This window comes from Schistocerca nitens, chromosome 7 (genome assembly GCF_023898315.1).
Source record: "Schistocerca nitens isolate TAMUIC-IGC-003100 chromosome 7, iqSchNite1.1, whole genome shotgun sequence".
Classification (NCBI taxonomy): Eukaryota; Metazoa; Arthropoda; class Insecta; order Orthoptera; family Acrididae; genus Schistocerca; species Schistocerca nitens.
The window spans coordinates 318,097,348-318,115,927 of NC_064620.1; the positions used below are offsets into that span (position 1 = coordinate 318,097,348).

Sequence of the window (18,580 nt, forward strand, 5' to 3'; positions counted from 1 at the left end):
GGGATGGCGGGAACCCAATCTCAGCGCACTCCCACTTTGTGTGTTTCCTGTTACAGTATATATGGAAACATACATTTGATATTTATTGGCCTTGCTTCCTTCTCGATGAAACCACAAAATATTACACTTGTTCTGTCCCAAACTGTAAATGAAAAAAGCGACTGCTGCCGAATTAACCTTAAGGATTCTTTCAAACAGCATTCTACTGCAGTTCTTTCTACAGTTTACACATGTGCAGTGGTAAGTGCAACTAGCTAATTTCTTGTCATTAATGTACTTAAATGCGTTAGTACACGTGGTTAAATGCAAAACTTCAGTTTAAACGCGTCTGGTTATTGCTGTTCGCACTGCAACCGAGTCTTCAGATCGATAGCGCCCCCAAGAGGGTCTTCTCATTAGCTGAAAGAGCTTCGTATCGTAACATCCTGCTTATGTAAGTAAGGGCAAAAGAAGTAGGTCTTAATGACACGGAAAACAGATCGTCTCTTTTTGCATCCTGCTTGCTGACCACATGGCAAGAGAAAAACTCTTTCTGTACAAGGCGTATCCTAGTTAATAGCGAGAACCAACGCTGGTTAAAGTATACGGCGGCAGAAGCAGAAAAGTTCCAGTAAACGTGTCTGCAGCGAGCCGTTTGTGACTAGTTAGTATACACGTATTTTAAATGTAAAGTTTTCGATTAAGTCCCCATCTATTTCTGAATACTGCGATCTTGTATTTCGCGACTCAGTAGTTGTCAATTTTATACATAGTTAGGTGTAGGCTTCAGTTCCAACAATCAGTGCACAGATACGTGTACATTGTGAGTGCCTCTCTTGGGCTGTCCAGTTGAGGAAAAGAAAAGGAAGGAAGGAAGATTAGTGTTTGATTATCCGAAACGGAGCACAATCTCGGAGTCTGAAGGATGGGGAAGGAAATCAGTCGTGCCCTTTCAAAGGGAACTTACTGGTATTTGCCTGGAGCGATTTACACAACTCTCGGAAAATGTAAATCTGGATGGCTGCGCGCGAATTTGAACCGTCGTCCTCCCGCATGCGAGTCCATTGTGCTAAGCTCTGGGCTACCTCTCTCGGCTCCAGCTGACGTGTTACTGCGGAAGAGATTTAAGGACGTATGGCTGTACAAAAATTAGTCTGATTTTGTAGTTTCGCTTCCTAGTATTTTAGTATCCACTTCTTTTTTAAGCAGATTACCTGACGATGGCTTTAATTTTAGTCGAAAACAAAGTAGAAACAATCATTCATCACGTCATCCTGGGTGCTTCTCACTGGACTTTAAAAATGTGTGTGTCATCCGTGAGCGTCTAACACCGCCCGTGTAAATTTAAAGAGGTCACCCTGTCGTATCCAATCCCATTCTTTCACGAGGACTCTTAAGAATTCTTGGTGAGTCTGTGGCGGAACAGGACGACCACGAACACGTCTGTTAAGCTTGCTTCACACAAGCTCGATGGAGTTTCGGTCGGTACTCACCGCTGGCCACTCCATTACTTCAGTGTCCATGCTCCGCGAAACATCCCTGGTGATGCGCAGTCACATGGACCATGGTATTATCGCGCTTGAGAAGAAATTCACGGCCATCAATGTATGCTGTAGCCACACATGATCCAACAGGACGTAGTGTTTGGCGGTAAGGCGACCGTGGGCAATGCAAGATCAATACGGCTGTGAAAACTGATGCCTTCGCGCATCATCAGAGAATCTTGGCTTTCCTGGAAAACATTTGGCAGATATCGCTCGCCACTGGTTCTCCACGCACGAAAACGATCATCATCTTGCGTCAGAGGAAAGCTGGAATTCGTCTGTGAATAACATATTTCACCAGTGAAAAAATTGCCAGTTCACATGGGAACGGCAAAACTTAAGGCAAGCTGGGAGATGTTGTCTGTCAAGCAACAGGACGCCTGGGTCGTAAGGTCCTTTCTTGGAACCTGTTCATTACGGTCTGATCGGACACAGCGGCTCCAGTGGTCCTTCTGAGATCGTCTTTGAGTGCTCTGGCGGCAGCCATACGACTCCCCTCAGCAGAAATAGCCAGATACCAGTCTTCACATGGGTTAGTAATGCGTCGGCGACCTTGTCTATATTGCCTTATGTACTGACCTGTCTCCCTACAGCGTGCATGACAGACACACATTGGCATCTCGAGCAACACGATGGAAAATCAATTCTTCTGGGATCAAACAAACTGCCGCTGCAACTTAGACTATAGCAAGACTGTAGCAAGCTTTCCACAAATGACAACTGCAGTCTGTGTACCTCACTAGAGAACAGTGGGATGCTAGTACTCAATTTCGTCTGCGGGGTCACCTTATGCTGCAATACATGACACAGCTGATAGGTCGCGAATGACTTAAATTGTTTCATACAATGCAAGTGAAGATCAAGCTCTGCAAGAAGACCACAGCCACAGTCTGTACCAAATCAGATTTAACATACCGGATATTAATACACGTGTCGCCCGAATTCTTTTGAGCAGTTTACACAAAACTAAGAATTATCGGCTACACCATTGTGTGTCAGTCAGAAAAGTGGTATCAGCAAACACACATTTCAAAAGACTTCACTGGGAAAAAAAATTCGCTGGGCAATCTTACGAACGAAAAAGGAGTATCGTTTTACCTCTTCTGTCAGTTCTGAAATAATGTGGAAGTACCTTACTGACATGCTAAACATGCTTTTAACTGTACTGGCTGTGTAACAACAGTTCTCGTAGTCTAATGACCATTACGGCTCGATGTACACGAGCCATTTATTACCTCAAATTCGCAGTGTCATTTCCTCGCGCGTTAAAGCAGTACTCATGAAACAATAGAGCCACGCACACTACGGCAGTGAAGCAGCGTATTCGCCGCGAAGACGGGCCAGAGAAATGTGCCTTGCAACGATCCCGCCCATCGCCGTGATACAGTCGTTGCGGGAAACATGGGTGGAGCAAATGTATTCGCAACACGAGCAACATCTGCCGTCAGCCTGCCACGGATGCAGCGGGTTTGGATGTGTAAATGTTTATCGAAGAGATAAAGAACTGACCCCAAATATCAACGTCTGTATGACTACTGGGCAATCCACACGCATCGAGCCTCTGTAACACCATTTGTCCACCGTTCCACTCTCGAACAGTGATCGATAAAAACGAACACTGAACTCTTTCCACGAAAGCTACGATTTCTCTTGTTTTGCTACAATGGTCATGCAGAAGTTAAAATACTTTCGCATTAGAAGAAGATACATCTCGCAAGCAGTACCATGATCAGATTAAGAAGAGAGCCACATGGTTTAAAGCGTGTGAAACTTTTTTTTTGTGTGTGGGGGGGGGGGGGGGGATTTTTCTGCGATATCAGTAGACCTACATCAAGGTGACGAAAGTTATGGGATACCTCGTAATATCGTGTCGGACCTCGTTTTGCCCGACGTAGTGCAGCAACTGGACATGGAATGGACTCAACAAGTCGTCGTAAAAACCTTGCAGAAATATTGAGCATGCTGGCCCTACAGCCGTCCATAATTGTGGAAGTGTTGCTGGTGCGGGATTTTGTGCACTAACTGGCCTCTCAACTGTCCCACGAATGTTCGGTGGGATGTATGTTGGGCGATCTGGGTGGCCAAATCATTTGCTCGGAGAGTTCAGAATGTTCTTCAAACCAATCGCGATCGACTGTGACCTGGTGGCATGGCGCATTGTCATCTACAAAAATTGCATCGTTGTATGGAAATATGAAGGCCACGAATACTGTAAATGTCCTCCAAGTAGCCGAACATTCGTTGCAGTCAACAAATCGGTTCACCTGGACCAGAAGACCCAGTCCATTCCACGTAAACACAGCCCACACCATTATGGAGCCTCCACCAGCTCGCACAGTGCCTTGTTGACAACATGGGTCCACGTACACTCGACCATACAAGTAGCTCTTACCAACTGAAATAGGGATTCACCTGGCCATGCCACGGTTTTCCAGTCGCCTCGGGTCCAGCTGATAAGGTCACGAGCCCAGGAGAGATGCTGCAGGCGATGTCGTGCTTTTACCAAAGCCACTCGCGTCTGCCATCTGCTGCCCATAAACGCCGGACTTCGCCGCGCTGTCCTAAGGGATACGTTCGTCGTACGTCCCACATTTATTTCTGCGGTTATTTCATGCAGTGTTGCTTGTCTGTTAGCACTGACAACTCTAAGCAAACGCCGCTGTTCTCAATAGTGAAGTGAAGTGAAGGTCGTCGATCACTGCATCATCCTTGGTGAGAGGTAATGCCTGAAATGTGGGATTCTCGGCACACTCTTGATACTGTGGAACTCGGAATATTGAATTCCCTAACGATTTCAGAAATGCAATGTCCGATGCGTCTAGCTGCAACTACCATTCCGCGTTCGAAGTCTTAATTTCCGTCGTGCACCCATAATCACGTCGGAAACGTTTTCACACGAATCACCTGAGTACAAATGACAGCTCCACCGATGCACTGCCCTTCTATATCCTGTGCTCACGATACTACCGCAATCTGTATATCGCTGTTCCCTGACTTATCACCTCACCGTACACCAGTGTTAAACTATATTGATTGTATTCTAGTGCTGGCCTTTTTGGTCTAAGGCGGTCATTCAAAAACTGAAAAAGCCATAACCAGCAAATACATTGCTCTCTGGCCACAGCCCTTTGATACGAATGTACAAATCTTCGATCACTGATAACAGTTTAAAATATATTCTGCTGTTCAGCCATTTCATTGATATCTGTGATTTACTGAACAGCAGCCACGGTACCCGCATTCTTCTGCCTACGACCATACTGGTTACCCTCCAATCTAGTACTGCTGCGCGCTGCAATATCGCATTATGTAAACTGAACCGACATCCGACACTGCGAGCATGGGCAGTTGTGACTCACTCGTGTGCCTCCAGCCTTATCCAACGACCAGATGTTCATACATAAGTTCCTCGTGACTAGCTGTAGCCGCGAACGTTTGGTTTAACCGCAGTTTTACCACTAGAAGCGGATAAAGGAAGAGAAAAAAAAAAACAGGGAGTCAGGGAATCAGTTCTTTCGTCTGCACAGTAGACCCAGCTTCTGATACTGGCGTGGCAGATGCGATTACTCCTTCATAACCGGTCCTCTGGGGATCGCTTGATCGCTTGCTCGCTTACAGCGCCACTCGACCCCGCGGCCGTTCACTTAAACACGGCTGTAAATAAACGCGGCGGATAGCGGCATTACACCGCGCTGCGTTGACACGCAGCACGCGCCGCTCTACTGTTTGGCGTTTGCGACGCCGACGCAACAACTTCCTATTGCCGTTCCGTCAGAAAGTAGCCCCGCTGCTACCATCAAGCAACTAGTAAAGCGGAATCGGTTTTTATTAATTTTTTTAATTTTTTGTCCTTCACACATACAGCCTATTATCTGCAAGGCCAAAACAGGCAGCACAACACGCAGCCTATGTGCAATAAAAATGTGTATACTAATTATTACTACACTACTGGCCATTAAAATTGCTACACCAAGAAGAAATGCAGATGATGAACGGGTATTCATTGGACAAATACATTACATTAGAACTGACATGTAATTACATTTTCATGCAATTTGGGTGCATAGATCCTGAGAAATCAGTACCCAGAACAACCACCTCTGACCGTAATAACGGCCTTGATACGCCTGGGCATTGAGTCAAACAGAGCTTGAATGGCGTGTACAGGTACAGCTGCCCGTGCAGCTTCAACACGATACCACAGTTCATCAAGAGTAGTGACTGGTGTATTGTGACGAGCCAGTTGCTCGGCCACCATTGACCACACGTTTTCAATTGGTGACAGATCTGGAGAATGTGCTGGCCAGAGTAGCAGTCGAACATTTTCTGTATCCAGAAAGGCCCGTACATGACCTGCAACAAGCGGTCGTGCATTACCCTGCTGAAATGTAAGATTTCGCAGGGATCGAATGTAGGGTAGCGCCACAGGTAGTAACACATCTGAAATGTAACGTCCACTGTTCAAAGTGCCGTCAATGTGAACAAGAGGTGACCGAGACGTGTAACCAATAGCACCCCATACTATCACGCCGGGTGATACGCCAGTATGGCGATGACGAATACACGCTTCCAATGTGCGTTCACCACGATGTCGCCAAACACGGATGCGACCATCACGATGCTGTAAGCAGAACCTAGATTCATCCGAAAAAATGACGTTTTGCCTTTCGTGCACCCAGGTTCGTCGTCGAGTACACCATCGCAGGAGCTCCTGTCTGTGATGCAGCGTCAAGGGTAACCGCAGCCATGGTCTCCGAGCTGATAGTCCATGCTGCTGCAAATGTCGTCGAACTGTTCGTGCAGATGGTTGTTGTCTTTCAAACGTCCCCATCTGTTGACTCAGGGATCGAGACGTGGCTGCACGATCCGTTACAGCCATGCGAATAAGATGCCTGTCATCTCGACTGCTAGTGATACGAGGCCGTTGGGATCCAGCATGGCGTTCCGTATTACCCTCCTGACCCCACCGATTCCATATTCTGCTAACAATCATTGTATCTCGACCATCGCGAACAGCAATTTCGCGATACGATAAACCGCAATCGCGATAGGCTACAATCTGACCTTTATCAAAGTTGGAAAAGTGATGGTACGCATTTCTCCTCCTTACACGAGGCATCACAACAACGTTTCACCAGGCAACGCCGGTCAACTGCTGTTTGTGTATGAGAAATCGGTTGGAAAGTTTCCTCATGTCAGCACGTCGTAGGTGTCGCCACCGGCGCCAACCTTGTGAATGCTCCGAAAAGCTAATCATTTACATGTCATAGCATCTTCTTCCTGTCGGTTAAATTTCGCGTCTGTAGCACGTCATCTTCGTGGTGTAGCAAGTTTAATGGGATAGTAATGTACTTGTACTACTATGAAGTTAAACAAAATTAATAGCACAACAAAGAAACCTAAAAGAAACAGGAAGAAGCTACTTTTCTACCGAACTACCATGGACCCCTTAATTACGCAACTATTGGTACTACGGTTGGTGCAGACGTTTCCCAAGGTGAACGGATCGTGGATTTCCATGCTGCAGTGAACGACCGTTGGAGACAGCAAGGGAGAACCGCTGCGGTAAAGCCCACAGAATAGCCCTTGGACGTTGGCGCGTCATGCACATAAAATCTGCGGCCGCTAGCTCGACTCCAGTCCACCACCAGCAATGGAGTGTGAAGCTTTGACAATGCCAGCCACTCGTGCTGGCGAAATGTCAGAAAGATCATCAAACATTGACCGAAGAAGCCGACACAGAAGCCAACAGGCAGTTTGTGGGCAGCATAACGTTAAGATTGGCGTTTGGTGCGGAAATTCTGGGGCAGTTTCATTTGAGCCATTCGGTTCCGGCATTTTACAAACAACGTCTTAGCAGCTAGTCACGTTTACGTCAGCGTATTACTCCATTACTAGCTTTTTTGAAGACATATATTGTTTTCACATTAAATTAATTTCAAACACATTTTCTATGGACATATATTACTGATATGATTATAAGGCACTTATTCATTCATTATCGTTAAGCAGTTTGTTCGCTTTAGCAAAGGTTCGCAACATGTATGTTTCATCATGTGATTTTACTGATCCTTTCATGTAAATCAGATTAGACCTCTTTACTAGTACTGAAATACTTTTCATTTACTTTTCTGAAGTACGAACACTGTGCTGTGACAGTTACTATACATTAGTGTATACTGTTTTAATGTCATTTATATACCCTAACAAATGAACTGTTTGGATAGGTTAACGCGTGATGACCTGAAGCTTTTATCCACGGGAGAAATAAAAAATACTGCGCCGCCATGAGCATGCTTTGATGCTTTTCTGCGCTTTCGATACAGTGTTCTAAAACCTCCACGCTCAAGATTCTCTTGAAACACTGCAGAACTGTAGTTTTGTCTTAGTAGTCGCTAAAAGTGTTGAAACGGCAACATTCAGTAATGTTTCCTACTGCATGTTAACGTATTCATATTCTTCGATGTATTTACCAAGTCACACGTTAAACTCGACCACAGCACAACTAAAATCGACAGAAACGACTGCTCGAAGCTTTAAACAATTGTAGGAACAGGTTTTGCAGCGAAGCTTGACGTTAATGCTCAATTTAAAATACCAGAGATTTTACTTGATTTCCAGAAATATTCAGTCACAAAATCCTGAAGTCAAAATGTAAATGACACCAGATAAAGCTTTTCGCAGGTAGGCAAAGATAAGCTACAAGGTATAAGCTAGATGTTATTTTTCTACACGCTGGAATACAAAAAAAGTATTGAGCTATTATTCTTGTTGTCCTTTGAGAACTTTGAAGCATCCTCGATCCTGTCGACACCAGGAGGAAACCCTTAAACATAGACGGCAGTAGAAACTACGACTCAATAATCCACAGACAACAATCCTGACGATGAAGAGACAGAGACGCAACCAAATATTTACGACTGGGAAGATAAAGCCGTTTGCGACAACCTCCGCAATATAGCGCATCTACCGATTTAACGATGCACCTAGTCGCTTCCGGAAACACATCGTATTTTATGACTCACTCAATGAGAAGTTCATATTCTGGAAGGTATACGTCATACAGGTAGTTATTAATGTAACCTTATACACAGTAGACTCCTATCAATGTTGCCACCGACTATGTTCAACGTCAACTCGCAATAGCCTCTCAGAGACGCCATGTGATGTGGCATCACTAGCCGTGGATGGTGTAGAAATAGTATCGGTGGGGGGGGGGGGGGGTCGCGGAAAACAATGCAGTCTTTGTCTTAAGGCGGAAATAGAGCGACTTACCTGAGGTCCAAAAGATCAGGATCATTGGCTTTCGGGCCAACGGTGAAAGCACTTCCGAAATGGCTAAGCCCAAGCTGTTCGCGTGCCGCCGTGGTTAAAGTGTCGAAAACTGGCACTGAGGGATGAGTGGTTCATCATGGTCCGTAGACGACAGGGATGAGCGACGGCTGTGGAGATACGTACGGGCGGATACACGTGTTACTGTTGAACAACTAACCGCCCGAATGAATATCTCCACCGTTCAGCAAAAGTAGTTGTGTAAGTCTCTGCAGCACGCGCCTAATTCGTGCACCGATGCTGACTGCTGTTTATCGGCAACGAAGGCTGGAATCTGCACGCCAGAGCCGCAAATGGGCGTTCACCGAGTGGCGACAGGTAGCCTTTTCAGATGACTCACGTTGTATTCTCCATCGGACAGATGACTGTTAGCGTTTTCAGAGTGAAAGGTCTGAAAGCAAGCAACGAGGACGCGTTATGGCCTGGGGGAATGTTTTCGTAGCATCCCCAGGGTAATCGCGTCATTCTGGAAGACACAGTGAATCCAACACAAGTATGCATCTACCCTTGGGGACAATGACCACACATATAGACAGATGTCACACATCTCGCAGTATACTTGTACGTGCGTGATTCGAAGGGCATCAGGACGTGTTTACCATACTCCCTGGTAACCAAACTCTCCGCATTTAAATCCAGTCGAGAATCTGTGGGACGACATCGATCAGGACGTCTGTATCATGGACCTCCAAATGAGAAACCCAGCGCAGGTGGCCACAGCACTGGAGTCGGCAAGGCTTCACATCCCTGTCGGTACCTTCCAGAGACTCACTGACTCACTTGCTGCACGTTCCGCGCCGGTCTGCACTGCTAAAGGTGGTTATTTAGGCTTTTGACAGATGGTCATATTATTGCCACTGCATATCAATTACAAATTTATCTGACATCTACAAAACATAAAAGACGGCAGATCTTGTGGAGCATGTTTAGAATAGTTTTGCGTAGGAAGTGTACTGCGTATTCATTGCTGCCAACTTTCATTTATACTCTCTTCAGTGTGAAATATAGCAGTATAGCAGATGTTAAGATCTTGAAAATGTCAGAGTTTTTTCCACGCAAGCAGCAGGAAGAATAATATATTGGTTCTCTTCAACAGTCGCTCATGTTATTGCTCGTCCTTGCTGAAGGGCACCATCATGCCACAGGACTTGTCATCACGGCTGGAAAAAAATCAACGTCTCATCGTTACCTCAGCTACAATATTTGTAAGCTTGTTGAGGCACATTTTCTGAGCGTTTTAGTATAAGGGATCCGGAATCCCTGATGGCTCGTTACGGGAGCGTTTCCTTTGATTTCTTACTCCATCTTTCTACCTGTATTACACTCAGAATATGAGTACAACAATGAAAATGTCGACGGTATGCGCTGTGTGTCTTCTTTGGGAACAAACTTGGTCGAATCACTCAAGGTACCAGCTGTTGACAACAGTAATGGCTACTTTAATCTTGGCCTCCAATCTTTGATTCAGTACCGCTCGGTTCTATCTCGAGTTTGTTTTCTCGGCAGTGTTAGTTATACTTCAGCAGTGGTACACAGCAGTATGGACAGGTTTATTGATGGAGAGTTGTCCGACACGCTCCTCTTCTGTGGGTGTACTGAATGAAATGGAAGGGCGGCGTCGCGACGTTACACTGAGCCGTTCCGGCTGTAACGGCAACCACATCACAGCACTTTTGCATTACTATGTGTTGATTGTTGTACATTTTGGTGACAGCACATTACAATCTTTTCAACTGTTGTAATGCTATTTTTGTAGAAGGGCTGTGATGGTATTTTCGTAGAAGCAGTGGTAATTAGTGTAACGAACCGAAAAAACCGAAAGTTTTTACTCTGTAACGAGCAGTGGGACACTAGATCTCTTATACCAAAATACTTAATAAATATCCCTAAAAAATCTCCGAAATTTTGTCAGTAGGTTGGGTTTCAGGATCACCCTGTATACAGTATGTAATTCAAACGTACTTAGCCTGGCGTTTGAAAACTGGTAACAGCTCCATTTTATATAATCCCATTATCAATTTCATAACATAGTTTGGGAGCACAAGATCGCATTATAAATTTTATAACATAGTTTGGGAGTACGTAATCCCATTATCAATTTGCATAAGTAAGGGAAACATAAATCATTATTTCACACACTAACATACATGCAACGGAAATCTGGCTGTATTGCCCATGCCGTATTACGTGTCTGAAAAGTACTATGCCATTAGGCACAATCAGAAACATGAAAGCAACGAACATGGACTGCCAAACATCTGCGACCCTCCTTTATACGTGACATGATATGAAGTTCGTAATTACTGGTGGCGACGAAGAGTCTCACAGAGCTCTGTTTACTGACTAACGAAAGTCAACTGTCATACACCTACCAAAGGTTGTAATATCTTACTACGTGTGTATCAGTGTTTACCATAGAGTATAAATGTTAATGGAGTGAGCATACGGATGTGCAGAACGAGAATTCTGTCGGCAACGTCTCCTGCAGCTCAAGTCACGTGATTTTGGGACGGCGCATTTTTGCCCGTACAGCGCTTAGCGTATTTTAAGTGTTATTACTTCACTGCTATAGACAAATCACCTTCAGAAGTATCGCGGAACTTTGTTTGCTCGTTTTACTGGCGTCATAATTTGGTACTAGGAACTGAAGTTGGCTTAAAAATGTGACGAGCAATGGTGCTGTGCCTTTTCGCCACAGTATCATAACTCAAGTTTTGCTACCGTATTTTCGGTAACGGGATAAGAAGTGACAGCCAATGATACATTTTTTACGTTTTCTTTTGCACTTATTCGTACTGTCGAACCTCTGTTCTAATTAATTACGTTACAATGACACTGTAGACGACGTTGAAGTGTCACGAAGAAACGAAGCATTTCGAAGTATGAAATTGTTACAGTAAATATGGCAAACGATTTGCTCCATCTGCGTGTCCATTATTATTTTCAAAAAATGGTTCAAATGGCTCTAAGCACTATGGGACTTAGCATCTGAGGTCATCAGTCCCCTAGCACTTAGAACTACTTAGACCTGATTAACCTAAGGACATCAAATACATCCATGCCCGAAGCAGGATTCGAACCTGCGTCCGTAGCAGCAGCGTGGTTCCGGATTGAAGCGCCTAGAACCGCTCGGCCACAGCGGCCGGCTATTATTTTCAATTTTTCTTTATTTAACCCTCTGCTTTTTATAAACAAGTAAAATATCTATAACTTTTTTTTCGCCGTCTCATCAGGAAAGTACAGGGTGATTCAAAAAGAATACCACAACTTTAGGAATTTAAAACTCTGCAACGACAAAAGGCAGAGCTAAGCACTATCTGTCGGCGAATTAAGGGAGCTATAAAGTTTCATTTAGTTGTACATTTGTTCGCTTGAGGCGCTGTTGACTAGGCGTCAGCGTCAGTTGATGCTAAGATGCGATGGATCGGCCGCCAGGCAGCCCGTGACAGAGCACTTCATCACTGGCCTCCAAGAAGCCCTGATCTTACCCCCTGCGATTTTTTCTTATGGGGGCATGTTAAGGATATGGTGTTTCGGCCACCTCTCCCAGCCACCATTGATGATTTGAAACGAGAAATAACAGCAGCTATCCAAACTGTTACGCCTGATATGCTACAGAGAGTGTGGAACGAGTTGGAGTATCGGGTTGATATTGCTCGAGTGTCTGGAGGGGCCATATTGAACATCTCTGAACTTGTTTTTGAGTGAAAAAAAAAACATTTTTAAATACTCTTTGTAATGATGTATAACAGAAGGTTATATTATGTTTCTTTCATTAAATACACATTTTTAAAGTTGTGGTATTCTTTTTGAATCACCCTGGATAAGCATACACTACGAAAAAAAAAAAGATCAGTGTTCGAATTTTGGAATAACGCAAGAAGTGACAATCCACAATACAACAAGGCGAACACGTATAATCAAGTTTCGATATTACGGAACATTGTAGACAAGCATCGTCGTTCCAAAATCACCTGACTAGCCCGCTTTCATGTTGAGAACATGCGCAGTGGACTATGCTCGCTCCATAGGTACACATACTCTTTGGTGCTTACCAACGATACAGTTGTCGACTCAAAAAGCCTTAAACGTCTTTATGTCTATGTCACACCAAAACCTAAAATGTTTCCATCTTTTGAGATTTTACACAACATAATATTGAGTGAAGTATGGTTGCATATACGCAAATCTTGGCAACCAAATGAATTCTCATGCCCAACCCTTGAACCACGTTCCAAAATTTGATTACTACTTAGATTATAAATCACAAATTAGGAACCTAAAAACGTAATTACTACTAAGGAGGTTAGGTTGGTCGCTGCCTTTCAGAAGAACATTGCTGAACTGGGCCTAGAAATGTCCATTGGACACTTCTGTCTTTTCGTTTCACACGTCGAATCGTTCATCTCTGAAAGTGCAAAATAGGTAACAAACGCACGATGTAAATTTACTACAAAGTAACAGCGAAAGAAGATAAACACTGACCGGCTAGTTTTGATGCAGCGTATCGTTGCATGGTACTCACCAGGAGGCGTGGTGGGAGGCTGAGTGGGAGCGGGAGGAGGCGGCGGGGGCGGTGGCGGATGCGTGGGGGGCGGCGGCGTGGCCAGCGCTTCTGGGTGCGGGGGCGGCGGGGCTGGCTGCGAGGCGGCGCCGTCAGACTCCGGGATGGCAGGCAGCTGCTCCAGCGCCGAGGACGCGGGCAGTGACTCAGACTTCCTGCAAGGCAGCACCACGACACCGGTCAGAGGAGGAGTTACACACTGTACTGGCCAGGGCCGTGTTTACCATCTATTAGAGTTCAAATGGCTCTGAGCACTGCGGGACTTAGCATCTGAGGTCATCAGTCCCCTAGAACTTAGAACTACTTAAACCTAACTAACCTAACGACATAACACACATCCATGCCCGAGGCAGGATCACGGTTCCAGACTGATGTGCCTATAACCGCTCGGCCACACCGGCCGGCCCATCTATTAGTGCTGCAAAACTATTGTAGGCTACTACAGACCATCAGAATTAAGCGTAGAATACGGTAGTTTTCCTAGTTGCCTTGTCAGTTTAGGGCCTTTCCCCGTTTCTCGTACACTAGGTGTGTTGCCTACCTACTGGGCGTTACCTTCTAACGAGTGTATATTCAAATATGCGATCAGTGTGTTACTAGAGTCCCCTAAAAATTGGAGATGGTAAACTGTCTAGAAACTAAGTGGGGACATATAAATGTCTGTGTTACCTACAGAACTTTTTTGTTATACTTAGCTATTCTCGTAACTTATGTGAAAATAATATTTATAGCAAAATTAAAACTGTCAATTTAAATTCGGATTTTATTCGAAAATTGTTGATTTTTAATGTGAAGCAGAGGGATGCAGTAGTAAAAATAAAGAAAACAACACAGATTTATCGTATAGCGCTAGAAAACGCAATTTCCTCAAAAAAAAGGTAAAATTAAAAAACGCAAAACAAACCTACATCAGACATCGATTCAGTATTTTGTCGAACTTCAACAAAGATGTTTCTGTTATTCATAAATGACGTTTGCATTTGGTCATTATGAAGAACGTTCTGTTAAGTACAGAGTAACAAAAACAATTATATACTTTTATGATTGTGCATGTAAACCGTAGTTGGTTTGGTTACGCAAAAGGGCAGATTTTAGGCGAAGAACTAGTTTTTATTACTCATAAAATGCAATTTATATTCTGTAAGGATATAAAATACAGAATGGATTAACACCCAATGATGTGCAGAACATTCGTTTCTGTTTCTTTCCACACCAATGCTGTCAATACAACTGATAATGCTACCGTTTCCTGTATCAGTCGTGTACTTAATCAAAAATTACAGAACCGTAGTTCTGACGGAGCGCAACTCTGCTCTCTATCAGCAACCAGTCGATAAGTGCTGTTATTATCAGACACTGGATGAATGTGATCTGGTTACTTTGCGCCCCATTTCAATGTTCATGATGCCATATCTCTTAAATTAAGTGTTGTTTCATTACATAATTTTGCTGGTACCTTCAGTGAAATAAGCAGATATTGTCTGCAAAGTGAGTCGTCAATATGCTTAGTAGTAAAACTAAAACGTCATATTATGGTCGCATAAGAGAAATGAAGGAGATGGTAGCAGACAATTTTGGTATTTGCTGACGGTTTTGTGATTCTTGGTGACACCCTGAGCAAGTATGCGCTGATACTTCCGGATTTCTCCACAATGCGATGAAAATCGGGCTGTTGGTGGATGGTGACAAGTATCGTTGTATCACGTTCCATTGTTGTTGACGGACATACCTCTCAGCGAATTTAAAAATTCAGGTATCTGCAGTCCATACCGACTAATAAAACTGAAGTGACGAAAATAGAGAACCAACGAATAATAAATGCTGAGTAATTTATTCAGATCAGGACAGATTTCACAGAAGAATAAAATCCAGCTGTATACGACACTACTACGGCCGGTACTTTTCTATGGTTGTGAAGACCTGGGCACCATCAGCAACAATTCAAAAGAAATCTTTGTCTTCGAAAGGAGGTACTTCGAAAGATTTATGGACCAGTCTACAATACCATGTAAGGTAAATGGGAACGAAGAGGAAAAGAAGACCTGTACCAGTGGTCTAGAAAGTCACAAGAGCCCAATATTAGGGCAAAAGAGGCCACAGTGGTTTGGCAACATTCTTAGAGCTGATGCACCCATCCCAGACCGGATCCTCCATTCTCAATCTGCTGGAAAACGCGGTGGAAGGTCGAGTATTAACAATCCTCAAACAAGTAGAGCCGACAGCAGTGGAAGATGAAGCTGAAGAACGGCAGCGATGAACTAACATCTACAGTAGAGGTCTCCTCTGTTGTGACTGACTGACTTCTCTTTTTACTGTGCTTCTTGTAATGTGTGTTTTTATAATTCTTTAAGTGTGTGCTGATCTTTTTGTATTTTTAGTGCGGTTATTTCTCATATTTTTCTGCTGTTGTCGTTAAAGGCCCATTAATGCAATAAATGATTACGATTATGGCTTATTTTGAAGTTTTACTGCATGAAACCTAAAATGTAATAAAATTTTCTCCTTTTATTATTTTCTCGCGGGTGTCAGCGAGGAAAGTTGTAAAAGGTCTGAAACTACGTGCGAACTTCGTAGTAACTAGCTAAGTGCTCTCATACTCAAAGACTAGGTGAAAATAGTCTGGGTAACTTGCGCGCCGTGAGTTACACTGCCCAACTCTCCGGGGTGTCTCCAACCAATTCTTGGTCTGGAATCTCACTGAGCCCCTTTGACCAGCGAAGACGTGGATGGAGACGCCCCGGTCAGCAGTGGGATACCAATACGGCCCGACAACCAGGGGTTATGGTCTGGGGTGCCACTTCATTTCCTTTGATTGTCGTCCGCGCCACTCTCACAGCACAGTGGTACGTCGACGATATTCTACACCCAATGTTGTTACCCTTCACCCTGGGCTTACATTTCAGCAAGATAACACCCTCCCGCACATAGCGGGAGTTTTTACTGCTTGTCTTGTCAAACCCAACCTTGGTCAACAAGGTCGCCGGATCTCAGCCCAATTGAGGTGGTTTGGAGCGTTACATCAGGACCTTCCAACTATCTCGGATTCTGACGATCTAACGCGCCACTTGGACAGAATCGGGCTCGATATCCCTCAGGAGGTCATCCAACAACTTTGCCGAATAACTGCTTGATAAGGACCATAGGTGGGCCAACGCATTATTGACTTGCTCAGTTTGTTAAGTTCTTTCTCTTGAATAAATCATCCAATTTTTTCTGAATTTGTAATCATTTGTTTATCTACACAGGTCAGTCACAGCTACAAATTTACGTGCCATTCGGATAATTCATTCTTGGTGCGTCGTTTTCTCTCTTAGAGCGTATTTTATCAAACTAGGGATTCTAGCAAGTATTGATGCGACTGGTACAGCGCTTTGCTTAGCCAGCCAAACTGCATCTAAGTTCAATTAGGAACATGAGCCTTAACCCATAGTAGATGAGCGTTTAATCGCGCACGTTAGCAATCCGGGCGAGACGGCTGTGCTTGGGTAGAAAGTAATCACGGAAAAGCTTTAAGCGTAACCTCATCCACGCTTCGCGACGCTAGAGTTTGGGGGATTATGTAACAGCTTCAAAAGGCGGTGCTCTCGGCGGGCTTAGATCTTCGTACCTAGCGTTGGGGCTAACGAATTCCCCATGTCATGAAACTAGACAGGGTGTCACAGGAAAAACTGAATATTTTAAGATATGGTAGTACAGACTATTTCGAATAAAATAATGCATGAAACATTGGTCTAATGTTTATTAGTTACAGAGATAGGGCGAACAGGCTTAGATGGTGGGGTCACGTTACACGCATAGGAGAAGCAAAGTTGCCCAAGAGACTCTCAGCAGTAGAAGGTAGGAGGAGTCGGGGCAGACCAAGGAGAAGGTACCTGGATTCGGTTAAGAACGATTTTGAAGTAATAGGTTTAACATCAGAAGAGGCACCAATGTTAGCACTGAATAGGGGATCATTGAGGAATTTTATAAGGGGGCTATGCTCCAGACTGAACGCTGAAAGGCATAATCAGTCTTAAATGATGATGATGATGATGATGATGATGAGAGATAGAGCTGCTTACAGAGATAAGTTTTCGTTTTGCAACCCTGGTACTCCAGTTACTATGGGTATATTTACCGATTGTAATCTTTTTTTTTTTTTTTCGAAATTCAACTTGTGAGGTTGTGATTGAGCTTACGTAATTGATCGATTCGTTTAAACACGCCGCACATACTTACGAATGCGCATGCCGATATAGTCAGAGACGACTTCGGACATTAAGTTATGCATTATTATGGCAGGCCAAGTATTATTGAATCCTGCACAACACTTAAAAAAGTGACACATACTTGACACTTTTTCAACAGTCACCAAGTCTCCGTAAATAATGATCAGAAGGTTTTCCCGATCGTTCAGTTTCTCGATGATGGAAATACGGTCCTTAGTCACTGATCCACTCGAGAACCTCCGTGTGAACATTGATCGTGATAGTTGGAAAATCTCTAGTTTCTGCGAATCAGTTCCCAATTGCCTTGACACATTCGTCTGTGGTCAACGTTCATAGTCTTCCTTTCCGATCAGCATCATCAACGTCTGTGCGGCCGTGGTCAAATCGTTGGTATCATTTCACTACGACTGAACGTGACACTGCGCTTAGTCCATACACTGCCATAATTTCAAAGCGAATCTGTGAGCAATTTAGACGTTTTGTCCACAAGAATCTTTGTGAACCGGTACTTCAATTTGGGAGCACGTTTCCAGTTGCACCCCATTCCATTCCTACACTGTGGTCCAGCTGTTATCCATAACGCAGCAGAAATGTGTCTGCAGGTAAATCAGGACAAATACTCTCTTCTGACAATGTGCTAATTTTGTTCCGCAATAGTCTTAGAATGGAACGACATGTCTAACTTAGCTACCGAAGACCCTCCGTATTTGTGTACGGGCTTCGTAATCAAAGCGCTGCTGTTGCTTGTAGGGGATACAACAGCCGATTTTCTAACCGCAAAATACCAGATTCAAGAATGTTTATTCCTGTTTTCACTCAACTGCGCGATGCTGTTCATATCTCATTTGCACAAGCAATTAAAAAGTGTGTGGATGAAACAGGAGAGATTGTTCAGTAATTAGAACACAGTCCTTCAATAAACACACGCAGAATTTATATATGTATGCGCGTTC

The 18,580-nt window shown here is 44.1% G+C and overlaps 2 protein-coding genes across 4 annotated transcripts in view; one reads left to right on the forward strand and one right to left on the reverse strand.

The window, feature by feature from the left end:
- Positions 1–18,580, reverse strand: part of LOC126194676 (uncharacterized) — a 660,760-nt gene that overhangs the window by 579,389 nt on the left and 62,791 nt on the right. For both annotated transcript variants that reach the window (XM_049932877.1, XM_049932876.1), the window contains exon 3: positions 13,381–13,574. In XM_049932877.1, coding sequence (XP_049788834.1) covers positions 13,381–13,574 — 194 coding nt within the window. The remainder of the gene's footprint in view (positions 1–13,380; positions 13,575–18,580) is intronic.
- The window catches only part of LOC126194678 (protein phosphatase 1 regulatory subunit 14C), a 940,541-nt gene that overhangs the window by 267,359 nt on the left and 654,602 nt on the right, over positions 1–18,580 (forward strand). The window lies entirely within an intron of this gene.